General features: G+C 43.5%; 1 protein-coding gene across 4 annotated transcripts in view; it reads left to right on the top strand.

The window, feature by feature from the left end:
- cep57l1 (centrosomal protein 57, like 1) overlaps window positions 1-19,891 on the top strand; it is a 62,517-nt gene that overhangs the window by 38,151 nt on the left and 4,475 nt on the right. For 2 of the 4 annotated variants that reach the window (XM_041188709.1, XM_041188708.1), the window contains exons 7-10: window positions 1,194-1,286; window positions 9,283-9,360; window positions 12,119-12,384; window positions 18,549-18,693. In XM_041188709.1, coding sequence (XP_041044643.1) covers window positions 1,194-1,286; window positions 9,283-9,360; window positions 12,119-12,384; window positions 18,549-18,693 — 582 coding nt within the window. Of the gene's footprint in view, window positions 1-1,193; window positions 1,287-9,282; window positions 9,361-12,118; window positions 12,385-17,277; window positions 17,431-18,548; window positions 18,694-19,891 lie in introns of those variants that run through there. The other 2 variants (XM_041188712.1, XM_041188711.1) reach the window with 2 other exon arrangements.

Genomic DNA, 19,891 nt, shown 5'->3' with positions numbered 1-19,891 from the left:
TGAATTGGATTCAGGGATAGAAGGTACTTTAGCTAAATTTGCAGATGACATCAAAATAGATGGGAAAGTAAATTGCAATGAAGAAATAAGAAATTTACAAATGGATATGGGCAAGTTAGGTGAATGGGCCAAAATTTGGCAGATGGAGTTTAACATGGATAAGTGTAAGGTAATCCATTTTGGTTGGAAGAATAAAAAAATGACTTATTTAAATGGAGAGAAACTTCAAAATGCTTCAATGCAGAGGGATCTGGGTGTCCTCATGCATGAATCGCTGAAATTTAGTATGTAGGTACAGCAGGTAATAAAGAAGGCAAATGGAATTTTGGCATTTATTGCTAAAGGAATAGTGTATAAAAATAGGGAAGTGTTATTGCAACTGTACAAGGCATTGGTGAGACCGCACCTGGAGTACTGTGCGCAGTTTTGGTCCCCTTACTTGAGGAAGGATGTAGTTGCATTAGAGGAGGTTCAGAGGAGGTTCAATAGATTGATTCCAGAGATGCGGGGCTTGTCTTATGAGGAGAGATTGAGCAGTTTAGGCCTATACTCGCTGGAATTTAGAAGGATGAGAGGAGATCTAGTTGAGGTATATAAGATGCTAAAGGGGATAGACAAAGTAAACATGGAGCGGATGTTTCCCCTTGTGGGGCATTCTAGAATGAGAAGCCATTGCTTAGGCTAAGGGGTAGTAGATTTAAATCAGAGCTTAGGAAGAATTACTTTTCTCAAAGGGTCGTGTATCTGTGGAATTCACTACCTCAGAGTGTAGTGGATGCCGGGATGCTGAATAAATTTAAGGAGGAGATAGACAGCTTTTTAATTTGTAACGGGTTGAAAGGTTATGGGGAGAGGGTGGGAAATTGAAGTTGAGGCCGAAATGAGATCAGCCATGATTGTATTGAATGGTGGGGCAGGCTCGAGGGGCTGAATTGCCTATTCCTGTTCCTAGTTCTTACATTCTTTTGTTTAGGTAGAAAACACACTGTGAATCATATTGTTCTTACCTTTGCAAAAACGTAATATTGCTGCAGGTAATTTCTGGAAATTCCCCATGGGACAAACATGTCTCTCTGCAATGTCCGAGTAATAATACCTACCTTAAATCTTGGCAGCCAAGAGTATTGTGTAAGATTTGAGCATTTAAGGAATGTTTGTGTTTTTTTTAATGAACTTATTCTGTTTCTTTCCAGCTTCAGACTGGACTTGAAATGAACAGAATACTTATAGGATCCTGTTCTACAAAAAAGAAAAAGAAAACCAAGAAAAAGAAAGACGTTGTGAAGGTGCGGGGGAAAAATGACTGAAATTATTTGTAAATTGTTATAATGGCAACTGTTACTGCATTTTCATGAATTTAATTTCAACAAAGCTCTTCTAAATTCTGTTCATATTTTTAGATGTTCTCTAAAAGTCCTATACAAGGACAGATTACACAGTTCCTTGTTTTATTTATTTGTGTCTTTAGTATGACTTGCTCAAGCTGAGGTAGAATTATGCCCCAGTATTGGGGCAGGAACAGAGGTGTGCAGGCACATAATTCAGTACTGCCAACCAGTTTGCTGCTGCCATTTTGACTGTCTGTGATTTTGCTGAGGAGGGGGAAGGCGGGACCCAGTAACCTCCACCAATTCGGTTCGGTGCTCAATTAACCTTTTTAATTAGCTTGAAAGCTCGTTAAGGGATAGTTTGTTATTTTTGTGGTGAGGTGCAGGTTCCATAATGGATCTGAAACAGTCCCAGTAGAAGGAGGCGGCAACACAGTGGGGAGCCAGTCATGGCTGCACCATTCAATTAGGTCAGCTCATAAATAGGGTGCATGGCTCAGTGGGGCATAATTATTGGCATACTGCTGCCATTGGGTGAGCAGAGTTAGCGGAGCAAGTGGCCTGTACACGCTAGTTAGTGGCGGGATTGTGACCCTCCAGGGATTGTGAGGCCATGGTGGGGGTTCATTAATTATTTGTAAGTGCAACTGACCACAAGCAAGGCAACAGGTGGACGTGGGATTAAAAAGCAATGAGTATCATCATCCTCAGGAGCAGATGCAGAGACCAGGCATGAGAAAGGAGAGGGGCTGGAAGGCAACGAAGACCCATAGGCTCAGCAGACAGTGTGCCGAGAAAGAAGCTACCTGGACATGTCCGAGATTCGGTGCTGGCGGAGACTGTGCCTATCTTGCAAGTGACAGCACAACATTGCATCTTGAAGATTACTGTTGCTCTATTTGCAATTTCAAACAAATGATGCTTCGCAGCCACAAAGGTCATGGATTCGTCTCCATCTGTAGATCCCCATCAGAAGAGAGCATCATCAATTGCACCCATGTGGCCATCAAGGTATTGAGTGAGTAGCGGGTGAGATTCATCAACAGGGAGACCTTCTGCTCTCTAAATGTTCAGCTAGTATGTGACCACAACAAGACTTTATACCTGAGTGTGCTCATTATCTTGGCAATTTGGCAGTAGTTCTTCATGCCATCACTTAAACTCTCTGGATGGATTCCAGAGGACAAGGCATATCCCTTGAAGAGATTGCCCCTTTTTATGACCCTGAGACAGAGCCGCAGACATGCTATAACCGAAGCCACCTGCTCACAAGGACCAACGTCAAGCAGGTCATCAGGCTTCTGAAGATATGGTTCCGGTGCCTGGACCTGTCGGATCCTGCCCTTCAATACACTTCTGCAAGGGTCTTGTCCATTGTGGTGGATTGCTGTGCTGCCCATAACATCATCCTCCAAAGCAGTGTGGACTTTGAAGAGGGTGAAGTGCCAGATCGGCACAGTTCATTGGAGGTGGAAGGGAAGGGAGTTGCAGAACTCATGCTGTGCATGGGAAGTAGCTGGGGTAGGACTGAATCTGGAGTGCAAGCTCGCACCAGGATGGCCTGAACCACAGGGTACATCTGATCCAGGCATGTTTCACCTGAGTACTCCTCATCCAGCAGCACTATGCTCTGGCACTTGCTCTGATCTGCTTGTGAGAACACAGCCATCAAACACACAACTTTGAATAGATCAATTCTTACGGGCAATACATAGTACACTTCTCTACAGAGGTCTTGGTGTCTCCATTTAAAGATCACTGCTTCCCTTCACTTCTTCCCTATTTTCCAGTCTTGACATTAAATAAAGTAAGTTCACACATCTGGGATCATGGCTCAATATTTCCATTGTGCACATTGTAATTTATTACTAACAATCTCAAACAAAATTAACCCAGTGAACCACTCAGTCCGACCACTTCTACATGGTTCTGCTCTTGTGGCCTCTGACGAGGTGGAGGCATCTGGTAGCATATGCCTGCTTGCAGCTGAGATGCATGTGGTGGTCGTCTTTATCATGGTGTCAGTGGCATCTCCAGAGGCAGCTGCATCGGCATCGATGCAGTGTTAGTCTCCGTAACAAGAGCCCTGCTGTGTAGTTCAGAGGAGCCAAAGAGGAGGATGATGATAGCATCCCATGAACGGTGGCGCCCTCATCCTCTGTTGCGACTGCCTCAGCCCTTTGGCACTTTGAATCACCAGAGGTGACCGCCAACTGGGGCACAACTGGCATCTACTCCGTGTATCTTTGCGCCATCTGGTCCACTGACATGTCAATGCTACACAGCATTGCATGCATTCTGTGCATGTCACTGTGCTGTTCTTGCATCCATTCAGAGTGCTGTGCATTGGTTCTCCATGAGGTTGGCCATTCACTCAGTGGAGGAGCTAAAGGCACTGAACCATGATGGTACATATGTGTTGAATGGACTCATCCATTCTCAGTCCAAGACTCTGTACTGCCTCCAGGAACTTCAATATGTGGGCACACATCTTGGGCTGCTGGTCAAAATACAGCAGCCTTGCTAGTGATTTCTGAAGCTCTGCATCTACCCTCAGCTGACCATGACTGTGTCAGTCTTCCATCCGCCAAGGGTGACTGCAACAGCTGCCTCCACTTCTGCCTCTGTCATCCCTGCCTGCTCATTCGTGACCTGCTCCTCACCCAGTGCCATCCTTTCTAATCATGCACAAGGACCCACCAACATGGGTGCATCTGCACTGATGGAAGGTGCGCTTAAGTGATGTGACAGTGCCTTGTGTTTGTTCTGTCTTGTCCGAGCTCCCTGGTGCTGCTGCAACAGTATGGGCATGCTTACATAATCCACCACCTTGTGGGAAACATGGAAAGACTGAATATTTACCTGTGATAGTAGATGCCTCTGCAGAACTGAGGTTTCCAATGCAGCTGAAGCTTTGGACTGCAGTCAGGTGGGGAGGACTGCACTCCATCCCTTTCATCTCAGTATTTATTCACCCTCTTCTCCAGGTGTTCCTATCTCTCCACCACTCATTTCTACATGTGGCGACAGTCTCGCAATGTCCATTGCTGCTGCCTCCTGTGCGCACCCTGTCCTTTGCATTTTGCATTTTCTCCTGCAAGGACAAAAACGAGGGAGCTAAGGCAGTGCTGGCCTCTTTCACCAATATCAGTGGCCCATTTATATGAGAAGTCTCATCTAACAGTGCTGCCAGGTCCTCAGCAGGGATAGAGCTATGAGATACGGTGACAGGGTAGTAATTACCCAGTTCGCACATCTCTTCCATGTCCAGGTGTAAAATGAACCCACTAGCTACTCAGCTGGTATTTCTGCTAGTGGCTGTATAGCTGGAGCATGCCATTTGGGTGTTACTTTGCATTTCCCTTGACAGTACAATGAAGGTCATTAAACCTTTTGTGGCACTGGACCCAGGTCCTCAGGATGACATTACGGCTGCTGACATGTTCTGCCACTTCTATCTAGGCCTGCTTAGTTTCCCTCCAAGAACAAGACTCTTAAACTCTCACGTACTGTGTCCAACATCACCTCAGGAGCTGCATCAGTAAACCATGGGGCAGCCCTGCCATGGGTGCCAAGCATCTGCCACTCCTGCTGATTTCTGCCTTCCATTTGATTTGCAAGATGGCTGCCATCACGTCTTTAAATTAGGCCCACACTTTAAGTCCTGCTTCAGTTCCATGTCCGCCACTGCTATTTGACTGCCATGCCCACTTCACCCCCCCATGTCCAGAAATGGTTCCAATGACTGCCTCCTGGGGAGAGAACTCAGGATGAGCGTGCTAGGATGGAATGGTGAATGTGAGAGGGACAAAGGGACCAGGTAGGGTGGGAGGGTGAGTGTCTCTCGGTACTGGTAGAAGGGGCAGAGAGTGGTTGGCGGAGACATAGAGGCAAACACAGACCTGAGGGTGGGAAGGAGGAGGTCGGTAGGTCAGTATGGATGGGGGTGGGATTTTCAGGAAATTAGGGAACATGCAGGTTCACCTGGACATTCGTGACATTCGGGCTATAGGGTAACGAGGTGGAGGTTGAAGGTGATGCCAGGGGGGTCGACTGTGATGGGGGAAAGGACATGGATGACTGGGACGGGGGAAAGGGTAGAGGAGCTTACAAGAAATTTGACTACGACCATGTGTTTTGAATCGAAAGTGAGCGGAGCCTTGTGTTGGACAGGCATAGGTGCTGCATGGGAGTATGATGAGTGGGTGGGCAGAGCTGCACGTCAGTTCAGATGGACAACTGAAAGAGAATCCCAGCAGGTAGCACTGAAATGCTCGGGACAGTGAGATGACTGTGATGAATGAAGGCTCCTTGTGTGTGGGAGAGTGCTTGCACGAGGCCCTGCCACACACACGCTTCTCCCTCCAGAATCAATCGTGGTCTGGTTTCTTGCAGCTGAAATGCTAGTGAGGGGTGGGGGGGCTGCTGCAGAGGGAGGACTTGCAAAGCCTGTAAGTGAAGCTGGAAGACAATATTACAGTTATTCAGTGAAAATGAATATATTTTCAGATCATAAAGTGACTCGTGTTTACCCATGCAACCGCTTGTGATCAGAATTTCTTAACTTTTCTAGGCATATCACTTCTTCTAGGTGCTGCCCTGACATCCGCAGAAGGGGTGGAGACAGCCTGTGCAATTGGCCCTGTTGCCTTTGATGCCTTCTGCATGTATCTTCTGGAGAGCTGAGGCCTTGAGGGCCCAAGCTTACTTTGGCTGTCCTCTGTAGGCCAGTTGCTCCCTTTGCAGTGATAGAGGCCAAGGCTGAGGAGGGTAACAGGCAAAAGGGGATTTGAGAACGGACAGCCTCTGAGATTCTTGACTGGATGACCCAGGAGTTCCCAGCTGCTGTTGCTCCTCCCTTCGGGTGCCTGAGGGCTCCACCCTGACTCCTTGGGGGAAAGAGCACCTGAGAGACATCGCAATGCCCTGTTCCCCCTCGCTTTGCCACTGCAGGAACTCACCCAGGCCTATTGCGATGGAATGCAGGTCTGCGCACATCTCCATCTCCATGGCATCCGCCATCCTTCCCTTGGAGACCTCCATGCGCACGCATGTTGGGCACCACTTCATCGGAGAGCAGGCCAACGCACTCCTCCAATTTGCATGCCACTCTGATTGGGGCTCCCTACAGCTCTGTGTGATGCTCCCCCTGTCTTCTGCTGACTCTTGACGATGACTTGGAAGGCTGAATCCAGAGGCTTATCATCTGACTCAGACCTCACAGATGCCTTTTCCCTAGCAGCACTCCAAGTGCCGGAGAGTTTGGCTGAACCCTTCTCCTCCTGCTGCGGACACATGTCCATACAGTGACCACCAGATTGTGAACCCGAGCCTGATCTAGGTCCCACTGCAGCGTGTGTCTCTGAGCCGGTGGAGGGTGTGGGGAAGCACTGTGATGGGTCTCCCAGGGTGCTTATTTCAATGGAGGAAGTGTCCTCTTCGCTCGAGATGAGGACCTGGATGGAGCTGAGGGACTTGCTGGCCGAGGGCATTGGTTGCTTAGCAGAGCTCCCTGTGAATCAAAGTAGAGATAATTAGTGCATGGCAGCAGAGTCAAAAACAGGAAAGAGAACACTAACCGTTGCGTTGAGAGAGTGATGATCTGGTGCAGGACCCTCAGGCGGGTGTTCACCACTGATCTCGCCATTGCTGCAGGTGCAGTCCATGTCCTCACCAGTCAGTGCGATGGCACGCTCCTCTAAGTGAATGAGGGGCCTAATGTTGGCCACACCCCGGTCTGGGACCTCTCCCTCCTGTTGTGAGCCAGCTTCTCCTGAACATGGACAGAGAGCCTGAGCAAGGTGCATGCCAGTGCATGGAATGTTTATGCGGTGAGCGGAGTCATGGACAGGATGAGGACACGAGCTCCAGAGGATATGAGCCTGATGGAGATGTGAGGGTGTGTGTGAGAGTTAGTGGTGTTGTCCCTTGAGGTCTGAGATCCATGTGTGATAGATTTGGGAGTGTGTGTTGAGAATGATGAGGTCGTTGACCTATCCTGGTGGAACGGGTGAGAGCATTCATCCTCTTCCTGCAATGGATGACTGACCTCCTCTGTGTTCCGTTGGCACTGACTGCTGTTGCCACTGCCTTCCAGGCCTGATTGGTGACTCTGGTAGACCTCCTGCAGCCAGAGTGGGGGTAGAGGAGTTTGCGTCAGCCTTCTATTACGTCCAGCAAGTGCCCCAGAGAGAGGGCTGCCATCATCTTTGCTTTTGGGGCCATCTGGTCTGGAGTAGTCCTGACCTGTTGACACGAAGTGCTCTAGTGCACTTTAAATATGACGCCCAGAGTGAGGGAGCACTGAGGTCACGATGTGGCGGACAAATCCGAGGCCACACGCCAACAATCTGGTGTGTTTCCTGTGAATGCATTATTAATGAGATGGAAGAGGACGATATGGCCCAAAAATCCACCGTTACGGCTGGCGGATAAAGCGTTGTTTTTCACGCCTGCTACCGCACTTAATGCAAATCTGGGTGATTCCGCCCTATACGCCAGTTAGCCTAACTTTACCATTGAGAAAATGTAGGAAATTGTCACTAAGGGAGTAATAGCAGGACATTTAGAGAATCATAATACAATCAAGCAGAGTCAACATGGTTTTGTGAAAGGGAAATTGTTTGACACATTTATTAAAAGTTCTTTGAAGATGCAACAAACAGGGTGAATAAAGGGGAAACAATAGATGTAGTGTATTTGGATTTGTAAAAGGCATTCGATAAAATGGGACATAAAAGGTTACTGCACAAGATTAGAGTTCATGGTGTTGGGGTTAATATATTAGCATGGATAGAGGATTAGCTAACCAACAGGAAACAAAGTCCGGATAAATGTGTCGTTTTCAGATTGGCAGATGTAATTAGTCAGATGCCACAGGGATCGGTGCAGGGGTGTCAACTATTTATGATCTGTATTAATGATTTGGATGAAGGGACAGAATAGCCAAATTTGATGATAACATATATAGGTAGGAAAGCTAGTTGTGAGGACACAAACAGTCTACAAAGGGATATAGATGGATTAAGTGAGTGCTCAAAAATTTTGCAGTTAGAGTATAATGTGGGAAAATGTGAGGTTGTCCACTTTGGTGGGAAGAATAGAAAAGCCGATCATTATTTAAATGGGGAGAAAATGCTGCGGTACAGAGGTTCTAAGTGTTCTTGCACATGACTCGCAAAAAGTTAGCATGCAGATACAGCATGTAATTAGGAAGGCAAATAGAATGTTAGCCTTCATTCCCCTTGCGATAGAGTATAAAAGTCTTGTTGCAACTATACAGGTATTGTTGAGACCACCCTGGTGTACTGTGTAGTTTTCGTCTCTTTTTTAAAATTATTCGTTCATGGGATGTGGGCGTTGCTGGCTGAGCCAGCAATTAATACCCATCCCTAATTGCCCTTGTTCAGAGGACATTTAAGAGTCAACCACATTATTGTGGGTCTGGAGTCACATATAGGCCAAACCAAGTAAGGACAGTAGATTTCCTTCCCTAAAAGGCATTAGTGAACCAAGTGGGTTTTTACGACAATCGGCGTGGTCATCATTAGACTTTTAATTCCAGATTTTTTAAAAAAATTAATTCAAATTCCACCATCTGGGAGTCAAACCCAGGTTCCCAGAGCATTACTCTGGATTACCAGTCCAGTGACAATACCACCACGCCATCACCGCCCCCTGTTAAAGGAGGGATATATTTGGATTGGAGGCAATTCAGAGAAGGTTCACTAGATTGATTCCTAGGGATAGGAGTAGTAAAAGAAATGGTACATACATCTGCTTCCCAATTACTGTTTCTTATTTTTATTTATTTGACTGATTAAAACTAATAATGTCAAACTGAATAGGTTTCCAGCATCCTCATTATTTTGCTCTTATATGTTTTAAAGAAGTTCTTCAAAATTTAGCCTTTAGCTCTCCTAATTGTTTTTAAACAAGGAATCTCTTTTTACAGAATGAGGTGAGAGGAAAAAACTCTTGTTCACTTCGTGTTTGGCCAGGCCTTGCTGAATTTCCGTTTGTCGCTGGCACAGTAAGTTTAGAAAGTGAAGTTTTAGGTCAGTCTTTTCTTGCTCAGAGAGAAGACAGGTGAAAGTCATCAAAATTTCAAGCACCATTGGTGTTCTTGGGAGGGTGATGATGTTAAGAGAGATATGATACTGCACCAAGTTGTGCAAAATTATTTTTCAGTCTGTTATTTCCAAATAAAAGGATATGATGATAGAGCTGGCTAAAGTTAACCGGGAAATTAGATTAAGGGATAGTTCAGTTGGGATGCAGTGGTAGACATTTAAGGAGTTACTTTATAACACTTGGCAAATATACATTTCAGTGAGAATTAAGACTGTAGGAGAAGGATGCATCACTTGTGGCTAACTAAGGAAGTTAAAGATGGTATCAAATTGAAAGAAAAAGTGTACAGTTCTGTGAAGATTAGTGTCAGGCCAGAAGATTGGACAGAATTTAAAAATCAGCAAAGAATGAGTAAAAATGTAATGAGGAGGAAGAAATTGGAGTATGAGAGAAAGCTATCTAGAAATATAAAACTGCTAGTAGGAGTTTCTACAGGTATTTAAAAAGGAAAAGAGTAACTAAAGTGAGCATTGGTCCTCTAAAGTGAGACTGGGGAATTAATAATGGGAAATAAGGAAATGGCGCAGGTGTTGGACAGATATTTTGAGTCTGTCTTCACTGTAGAAGATACAAATAACACCCCAGAAATACTTGAAAATCAGAAGGTGAAAGGGAGGGAGGAATTTAAAACAATTACAGTCACCAGGAAAAGGATACTGAGAAAATTATTAGAACTAAAAGCTGATAAGTCCCCAGGTCCTGTTGGATTGCATCCCAGGGTCTTAAAAGGAGTAGTTGCAGATATAGTAGATGCATTGATGCACTAGATTCTAGAAAGGTCCCATCGGATTGGGTAATAGCAAATGTGACCCCTCTACTCAAGAAAGGAGAGAGACAGAAAGCAGGAAACTACAGGCCAGTTAGCCTAACATCTGTCATGGGGAAATTACTAGAATCTATTATTAAGGTTATAGCAGGGCACTTAGAAATTCTCAGTGCAATCATGCAGAGTCAACATGATTTTGTGAAAAGGATATCCTGTTTGACTCATTTATTGAGTTCTTTGAGGAAGTAACAAGTAATGAGGATAAAAGGGAACCTGTAGGTGTGGTGTACTTGGATTTCCAAAAGGCGCTTGATAAGGCACCACATCAAAGGTTATTACACAAAGTAAGAGCTCGCGGTGTAGGGAGTAACATATTATCATAAAGAGAGGGTTGGCTAGCTAATGGGAAGCAGAGAGTAGGGATAAATAGGTCATTCTCAGGTTGGCAAGCTCTAACTAGTGGAGTGTTACAGGGATCAGTGCTGGGGCCTCAACTATTTATAACCTATATAACTGACTAGGATGAAGGGACTGATTGTGTGGTTGCTAAATTTGCTGACGACACAAAGATAGATAGGAAAGTAAGTTGTGAAGAGTCTGGAATCTGCAAGGGAATATAGACAGGTTAAGTGAATGAGCAAATATTTGGTAGATGGAGTATTTTGTGGGAAAGAAGAATTGAAAAGCAGAATATTATTTAAATGGAGAGAGATCGCAGAACACTGAGGTACAGAGGGACCTGGGTGTCTTGTACATGAATCACAGAAAATTAGTATGCAGGTACAACAAGTAATTAGGAAAGCAAATGGAATGATGTTGTTTATTGCAAGAGGAATGGAATATAAAAGTAGGGAAGTTTTGCTACAGTTGTAGGGCATTGGTGAGACCATCTCTGGAAATCTGAAAAAAAAAATCAGAAAATGCTGGAAAAACTCAGCAGGTCTGGCAGCATTTGTGGAGAGAGAAACAGATGCTGCCAGACCTGCATTTCGAGTCTGTATGAATCTTCTTCAGAGCTCTGTTAGTCTGTGGAATTCTCTTCTCCAGAGAGCAGTGGAGGCAGGGTCATTAAATATTTTTAAGGCCGAGTTAGATTTTTGACTGACGAGGGAGTCAAAGGGTCTAGGATGTAGACAGGAAAGTGGAGCTGAGGCCCCAATCTGATCAGCCATGATCTTATCAAATGACCGAGCAGGCCTGAGGGGCAGTATGGCCTACTCCTGCTCCTAATTGATCAGTTTTTATGTACTGTAATGGATTTTCTATTTATGCATGTCAAATGTAGATATAATGGTAATTGCTTACCCACAAGGAAGCAGATAACCACGATTGGATTTTGTACATTCCCTAGCAGGCAATTATTAGAGTGATCATGAAGGAGCCTTAGGGGCTGGTGCACAGGTTCTTTCCTCTTGTAAAAATATGTGAAGGAGGAAAGTAAGAAACTTTAAGATTCTGTGCTCCGTCATTAGGAGATTTGGTTAGTGGTCAACGACTGTCTTCCACAGTGGATGCTCGGGGATACAGTGATCAACCCTACGTTCCCTCATTATTGCACATTACATTGGTGCTGCTGTATTCTACTGGTATCCTTTTGTTTTCCTTCTATTAAGATTATGTAATCAAATAATTTTGCCAAAGTTTATTTGATAGTTAAATTGATCTTATTCTGTTATCTAAGACTACAGTGTGCAGCAGGAGTGTCCCATGTGAACAGTAAAGCCGTTCTGCACTTGGAGTCAAAGTGGTCTTTAATTGAATATCCTCAATATTTTGAACAGCTTATTAAAACATATTCAGTTCTATGAAAGCTAAATTTATTGAGTTCTTGATGTGAAGGAAAGTGCTATTTTTTTAATCCATCCTTAAATTGTGCTGTTTTGTGTTCAAGTCCATTAGTTCCAGTCATTCTGTCACAGCAAATGTACAGAATGTTTTCCATCTGATGAAGCATTATAACACAATGATGTCTGATGGAAGACAAAAGCTCCCTGTGCAAAGAACTCTTAAGAATTCACAAAAAACAACTTATGACAATGGCAAAGTGAAGAATGAGGATCTACATCTTGTATCATGCTATTCCTCCTCCTCTTCACCAACTGAGGGGCTCTCGGAGATCCTCTTAGCATTGCAGGATGAGCTGGGCCAAATGAGCTTGTAAGTATGAAAATCTAATTCTAGTCCATTGGTTGGTTCAGCAAGTTACCGAGCAAAGTACACAACTGAGGGAATAAAACTATCCATTTCTACTTTAAATTGTTTCAACACTATTTGTCTTCATTGCCTCCTGGACAATCTGTTCCCTACGTTCATTATCTTCTCCGTACAGTAATTGAATTTAAACTGTCTGTATCTTCTCTCTTCTAATGTTGAAACAAGGAGCAGGATTAGGCCATTCAACCCCTCGATCCTGCTGATCTGAGAGTAACCTGAAATCTGCATCCCACCTACCGCCGATAACCTTTCACTGCCTTGCTTATCAAGAATCTAATAGTGTGTTCATGTTTTAGCGGGGCTTGTAAATAATGGAATTTGACTGAATAGGGATGCTTCCACATTTTTAGCACGGTTACGGCTTGGTCTTTTTTTAAACAAACACCACTCTGAGTCGTTTGGCAGTACGGAATTTGAGTATTGCAGAAAAAAAGATTTTTTGTTGAAGCTTTTTGTCTTGCAATTCACAAGAATATACCAATGTCAGGGAAGCAATATATTTATACTGTATGAGAAGAGAGTGCTGATTGGTTGGCAAGCGGACTCTGATTGGTAGAGGCGTTGCCATGGAGAATGCACCAGTGATGGTGACTGATAGTTAACTGGCAAGCATTGTTTGAAATTTAGAGCAGGCAACTTGACTCTGGTTAAGACATTGCCTGGGGAATGAACCAGCGAATAGATGTCACTTATTTTGCTTAACTGAAACTGGTGGAATGTGCGTACATGAAAAGGCCCTGTGTATTAATATATGTAGCTTCCAGCACATAGAAATAAATAATTACCATTTGATAGCCATTACGGAGACATTGCTGCAGGAGTACTTGGATTGGGACCTGAATATTGAAGGGTACAGGATATTTAGGAAGGACAGGAAGTGAGGAAAAGGCGGAGGGGTGGCTCTGTTAGTTAGTTAATGATAGTATTAGCACAATAGAGAGGGATGACCTAAGTTTAGGAAACCAGGATGTGGAAATGGTTTGGGCACAACACTGCAAGCCCAACTGATAATCTTAAATTGGTTGTCTGTGTAATTCTTAGCACACTGAGGATTATTTAGCAAATGTTGTCCAATCATGGAATCACATCTAACATTGGACACTGTTTTGAGTTTTGCAAGCATGGGCTTGGTTGGGTACAGTCCATACCTTGCCTGTTGCGAACAGCGAAAGAGTCATTCTGTTTGATATGATCTGCCAGTCTGCATCACACTGGCACTGAAATTCATACACCACAATATTCATTTGTGTTATAGGCAGAATGTCTTTTTGGCTTGACGGCAGTATCCTATTAGTGGCAAATACCATGTTGCTTCTGCACTCATGTTGCTACTGGATAGTCGCTTCATGAAACAGCTAGCTTCAACTGTTGCTCAAACTTTTGAGATACCTTGCCCTTCCAGGGTAATCTGAGGTAGACTGGGCACTTTTTAGGGTTGAAAGTGATGGCACTGGGCCCGTTCATGAGTTTGTGCGATGTACAGTTTGAAATGATGTGATCAGAGTAGCCATTATCCCACAGGATGGCTTTGATGCACCCTGTTTCAGCATCAAGCTTGCATGGTGAGCAAATAGCTCGGGCCCTATTTACAAGGATGCCAGTAAAGCCAATTTTATATCATGTGGAGCTGTAAAAGTCTGCCATTGGGTTCTCTACCACGGTCTATTGCAAGCCAACCTTCACTGGTCAATACACACGTTGGAACTCTTACAGTGGGTAGTGTCCCAAACAAAATGGGACAGATTGGGAACCAACTCCTCCCCAAGATAACAGGTCAGGGAAAGACAATAACCACAGGGGGAGTTCAAGTGCAGTTAGAACCACATTGAACCCAGAGCCCAGTCGGCCGATGAGTGTCTGCCAGAGGGTGGACACATCCGAGGCTTAGCCAGGAGGGGTCAAGTGAGAAGGAGAGACAGGAGGCTTCCCCAGTTGAACCCCCGTTTGCCAGGCTAGCAGACCGCAAAATCTCAAATGCCCAATCAGCACCCCTGACCCAAGAGCAGTGGGAGGATATGGCCACCCTGCTCAGGAAACTTAAAGAAATTCACAAAGATTCGCTGGAGGGGTATCCCGTTGGCAGTCCACAACGTGAATGTGGGAGAATCCCCAACAATAAATCAAAAGCCCTCCCAGCTGAGTCCCAACTAGCTAGCCCAGGTCAGGCAGGAAAGCAGCACATTCTGGACTCCAAAGTAGCTGGAGATCTCCCAATGTCCTAGAGTTTTCTGGAGTGATTGAGAGAATGAATGTATACCTCCTTACCTTTTTCTCTTCTCCTTGAACATGTTTTTTAAAGAAAAGATGAAATAGAATTCATTTTTTCTCCCAAAGGTGCAGGTGTGTCATGTGGAGAAGACGTGAAGAAAAAATCTTAAAAATTTGTTTCCTTCCATATTTTCTTGGTTAAATTCTGTTTGTAAAAATGGCCAAAGGCTAACTCATCAAACTCCTGGAATGTAACACCCCTTGCATTGTATGAACATTCCAGTCAAGCCAACACAAAGGACTAGTAGTCTGCATCAGACAGCTCTGGACAAAGGCAGGGCTATTGTGACTCCTCATCTCTGACATTGTGCTAATGGTTCCACAGTTATCTGCTCAAAATACAATGGATAGAGTGCATCATTAGCTGAACGGCTCAACCGGAAACCACCCTGTCACATGACCAAGACTTGGGCTGTTTGAATTGCTTTAATTATACAGCTTTTGGATTTTGTCTTCAGTTGTGGTTTAACCTCAAGAGAAAACTGGACTCCAAGCTAGCAACCTGCCTCTGACCCTCATCTCTCTCAAAGTCCTGATCTCCAGAAGGAACACTGTATTTCGCCTACAAAGTAACCCAATTCCCAGAAGACAATACATTGCTGCATCTTCAATTGCCTTAACCTGCAACCAAGTTCCTAGGGCAAAGACCATGAATTCTGCCAGAAAAAGCCACCTGAAAGAACCTTCACTGGACATGGACTTACTGGAGTCTATTCATATGAATTAATACCTTTTGATTTCTTTAAAAATAACTCACGATTTGTAACTTCTTTCCCTTTCTTTATTTGCCTTTCTACCTCGTATGCTTGAGTGTGAATGTGTGCCATGATCCATTCCTCAGGTTTAGAATGTGTTAATAAATCATAGTTTTTTGTTTCATCCTAAAGAATTTGCTGTGGGGTTATTTTTAACACTGGACTTCATAAACTGGGGCTTAGGAAACACATCATGACCCATTTCAACATAGGAAAGGATACGAAGGGAAACATTTGACATAGTGCCACACGACAGACTTGTGAAACAAGTTGTTGCTCATGGAATAAACAATAGCGACGTGGATATAAAATTGGCTGAAAAGTAAAATGCAATGAGTAATGGTCAATGGATATTTTTCAGGCTGGAGGAAGGTTTTAGTGAGGTTCCCCAGGGGTAAGTATTGGGACCCTTGCTTTTCCTGTTATATATTAATGATCTAGATCTTGGTGTGCAGGGGATAATTTCAAAGTTTGCAGATGATACGAAGCTTGAGGAGTGTTGTAAACTTCAAAAGGGCATAGCCAAGTTGGTGGAGTGGGCAGATAGGTGGCAGATGAAGTACAATGCGGAGAAGTGTGAGGTGATGCATTTTAGTAGGAAGAACAATATAAAATAAGGGGATGCAGGAGCAGAAAGTCCTGGATGTATATATGCATAGACCATTGAAGGTGGCAGGGCATGTGGAGAGAGCAGTTAATAAAGTATGTAGTATCCTGGGCTTTATCAATAGGGGTATTGAGTACCAGAGCAAGGAGGTTATGCTGAATTTATATAAGACACTCATTAGACCACAGCTGGAGTGTTGTTTACACTTCTGCATGCTGCATTATAGGAAGGATGTGAACACATTGGAGAGAGTGCAGAAGAGGTTTACAAGAATGGTTCCAGGGATGAGAAACTTCAGCCATGAGGATAGATTGGAGAGGTTGGGACTGTTCTCCTTGGAGAGAAGAAAGCTAGGAGGACATTTGATAGAGATGTTCAAAATCATGAGGGGGCTGGACAGAGTAGATAGGGAGAAGCTGTTCCAGCTCGTAAAAGGATCAGGAACGAGAGGGCACAGGTTTTAAATGATTTGCAAAAGAAGCAAATGTGACGTGAGAAAAAACTTTTTCACACAAAAAGTCTGGAATGCACTGCCTGGAAGTGTGGTGGAGGCAGGTTCAATTGAGGCATTCAAGAGGGCATTAGATGATTATTTGAATAGAGACAATATGCAGGGGTATGGGGAAATGCAGGGCAATAGCACTAGGTCATAACGCTGATTTGGAGAGCCGGTGCAGACATGATGGGTTGAATGACCTCCTCTTTATGCTGTTAAAATTCTGTGATTCTATGAAATCAAATTAGAAATTAAAACTACTGCTATCACAGGCAGAAGAGGGGAGCATTAATAATAATTCGCCCTTGTGTCCATAGCAATCTTGTGACATCAACGCCACATGAAAAGCAAACCTTGGTCTCCAACCAACCATTGATTACACACGTGAAGGAATTCCTCATTGGACTCTGACTTTGGGACTCTGGAACTCACATGAACCGATATTTAGTTTTTCTGTGGTCCTTGTACTGTGAACCTCCTTTTCTCTACCCCTCCCTTTACTGTGTGAATCCTAAGTGGGAAGTTGCGAATACTCCTTTCCACGGGTTTTGAATGTGTAAAACAAGCTAACCTTCTAAGTTAAATCTAACTCGAGTTTGCTGTGGGATTAGTAGTAAAATTGGATCTCTCAAAAACAGAGGGATAGGGAAAATACACCACCACTTATTCAAAAAGCAAACTAATTCAAAATGCTTTCTGTTTATGGACAGGTGGTAAGAGGAAAACAGTGCTGTTTGAACTGACCGCACACCTGTCTCTAACACAAGGCACAAGTCAGGATTGTGATGGAATACTCTTCACTTGCTTGGATGAGTGTAGCTTCAACAACACTCAAGAAGCTGGACACATCCAGGACAAAGCAGCCCACTTGATTGGCACCCCTTCCACAAACATTCACTCGCTCCACCAGTGTGTACCGTCTACAAGATGCACTGCAGCAACTCACCAAGGCTCCTTTGACTGCACCTTCCAAACCCGTGCCCTCTACCACCTGGAAGCAGCAGATGTATGGGAACACCACCACCTTCAAGTTCCCCTCCAAGCCACATACCATCCTGAATTGGAAATGTATCACTGTTTCAGCACTGTCACGGTCAAAATCCTGGAACTTCCTTCCCAACAGCACTGTGGGTGTACCTATACTTATACTGCAGCGGTTCAAACGGCGGCTCACCACCACCTTTTCAAGGGCAATTAGGGATGGGCAATAAATGCTGGTCTAATCAGCGACGCCCACATTCCATGAACGAATAAAAAAATGTAAATAACATCCATTTGAAGGATGGATTGAATTTATTGTCTGTGGGCAAGCAATAATAGACACCCAGGTCCCTTCTATAAAGGGTTATGTTATGGCCATAAGTATCAATCATTCTCTATTGCTCCCCAGCAAAAAGTGAACTACAACCTGCTCACCAAGAACAATTTAAGACCTTTGCTTCTAAGTGTAAGAGCTTCTATTCTCATCTATATGCAGCAACTCAGCAAGACCATTAAAAAACATGTCAGATTCCATGTGAATGTTTTTAACATCCATTCCTACCTCAGCAACACCTCTTGATTCTGCCACTGCTCTAATTTGGCACAATGTTTATTTGACATCCAGTACTGGATGAGCAGAACTATCCCCCACTTAAATATTGAGAAGACAGAAGCTATTGTCTTCAATCCCTGCCACAAACTCTGTTCTCCAAAGCAATTGACACCTGTCCTAATATCTTCTTATTTGGTTCAGTGTCAAATTTTGTTTGATAATGCTCCTGTGAAGCGTCTTGGGATGTTTCACTACATTAAAGATGCTATATAAATGCATCTTCATAATATTCTTTCTTAACTAGGAAAAATGGGAGACAAGTTTTGGAAGCTTGGAAAAGAGGAGGAGATGAAGATAGGTGTTGTGGTGGTGGAGATTGAAGTCGTGTAGATTGTTTTTTGCAAGTAACTTCAGTTACGTAAATGTTGCCAAATTCTAATTTCCCAGTGAGCATCAAGACCTGCTAAAACAAATACAAGGTACTAAAAATACTGATGTCTGTGAAGATTTAGAACGTGAACTTGACTGTCTCGTAAAACGGATGGAGAAAAAAGGGGATCAGATTTCTAAACTCAAGAAACACCAGAACAACGTAAGTGTCTGATTATTAAAAAAGAATTCTCCATATTTTCGATTGACATGCACACAATGATCTCATTGAGTAGCTTGGAACCCCGTTACATTACAACCACCTGGGCTTTAGGATGTTATTTGAAACCCTCAGATTACAATGTTGAAATCATGCCAATATAGCTAGGTAATTTGTAAAAATTACCAAGGGTAACTTCTGTGGAGCTTTATTTCAGTTCTCCCCCCTCCAGCAGCAGCTGAGACCAGCAATAATGGTCCATTTTAATGAATGCATGATGTGTATAATTACAGAAATTTAACCTGAACAAGAGATTCCTGATACACATGTCTCTAATATATATATATATTTAGAAATTTTGCATTTCATACACAAAAATAAAGTAGGGAAAATTGCCCTTCACTCCACAAACATTTGTCTGAATTGGTTTAGTGCTCATGAAGGTAGTTCGTTCTGATGGGCCAAAATGTGCTATTGATTTTCAAAAACTGGATCATACCATATCTCAAAGCAAATCATGCTGATTTGGTTTAAATGTCCCATCAATCAACAATTGAAAAGCCTTTCCATTTGTTAATTAACTTTGGGAAATGAAACAAAAGTGACCCCCCACGCCTCCAACTAATAAAAAAATTCAATCTCCTTGGCTTGCCTTGATTTCATATCCTTATATCCTTGGCAAGTAAAAATTGATCTCAAATTAAAAATTATTAATTGAACCAGCATCTACTACTTTTGGTGGGTTACAGTAGCACACTTCTACCACCCTTTACATGAATTAGTGTTTTCTAACTTCTCTCCTGAAAGACCTGGTTCTGATTTTAAGGTATAGCCCCCTTCTTCTAAACTCTCCCAACAATGGGAAAATTTTGGCTCTACCTTAAAAAAAATCCTTTCTAAATCCCAACATATATCAAGGAATGTCTGTAGCTGTTTTCTGCAGCTGAAAATACAGATTCCAATAATTGTTGGACCAGAGATTACCACTTCCGGTGCTCTTTCGCAGACTAACATTGGTCTACTTGAACTGTTCAGTTAGTTCACAATTACTTTGCAAGTATCATCCTCATATTTAGCCTGAAGCTGCTGATTGCATTCAGTACTTACCATTTTGAAAAGTATTATACTTTTGGTTCCACTTATGCTTTATGTTTTCTACTGGAGCCAGCCCAAATTTATGAAAATGCGAATAAAATTTCTG

The sequence above is a fragment of the Carcharodon carcharias genome, chromosome 5, assembly GCF_017639515.1.
Source record: "Carcharodon carcharias isolate sCarCar2 chromosome 5, sCarCar2.pri, whole genome shotgun sequence".
NCBI lineage: Eukaryota > Metazoa > Chordata > Chondrichthyes > Lamniformes > Lamnidae > Carcharodon > Carcharodon carcharias.
Note: the sequence above shows the minus strand (reverse complement) of the source record. Positions and strands in the feature narration are given on the sequence as shown.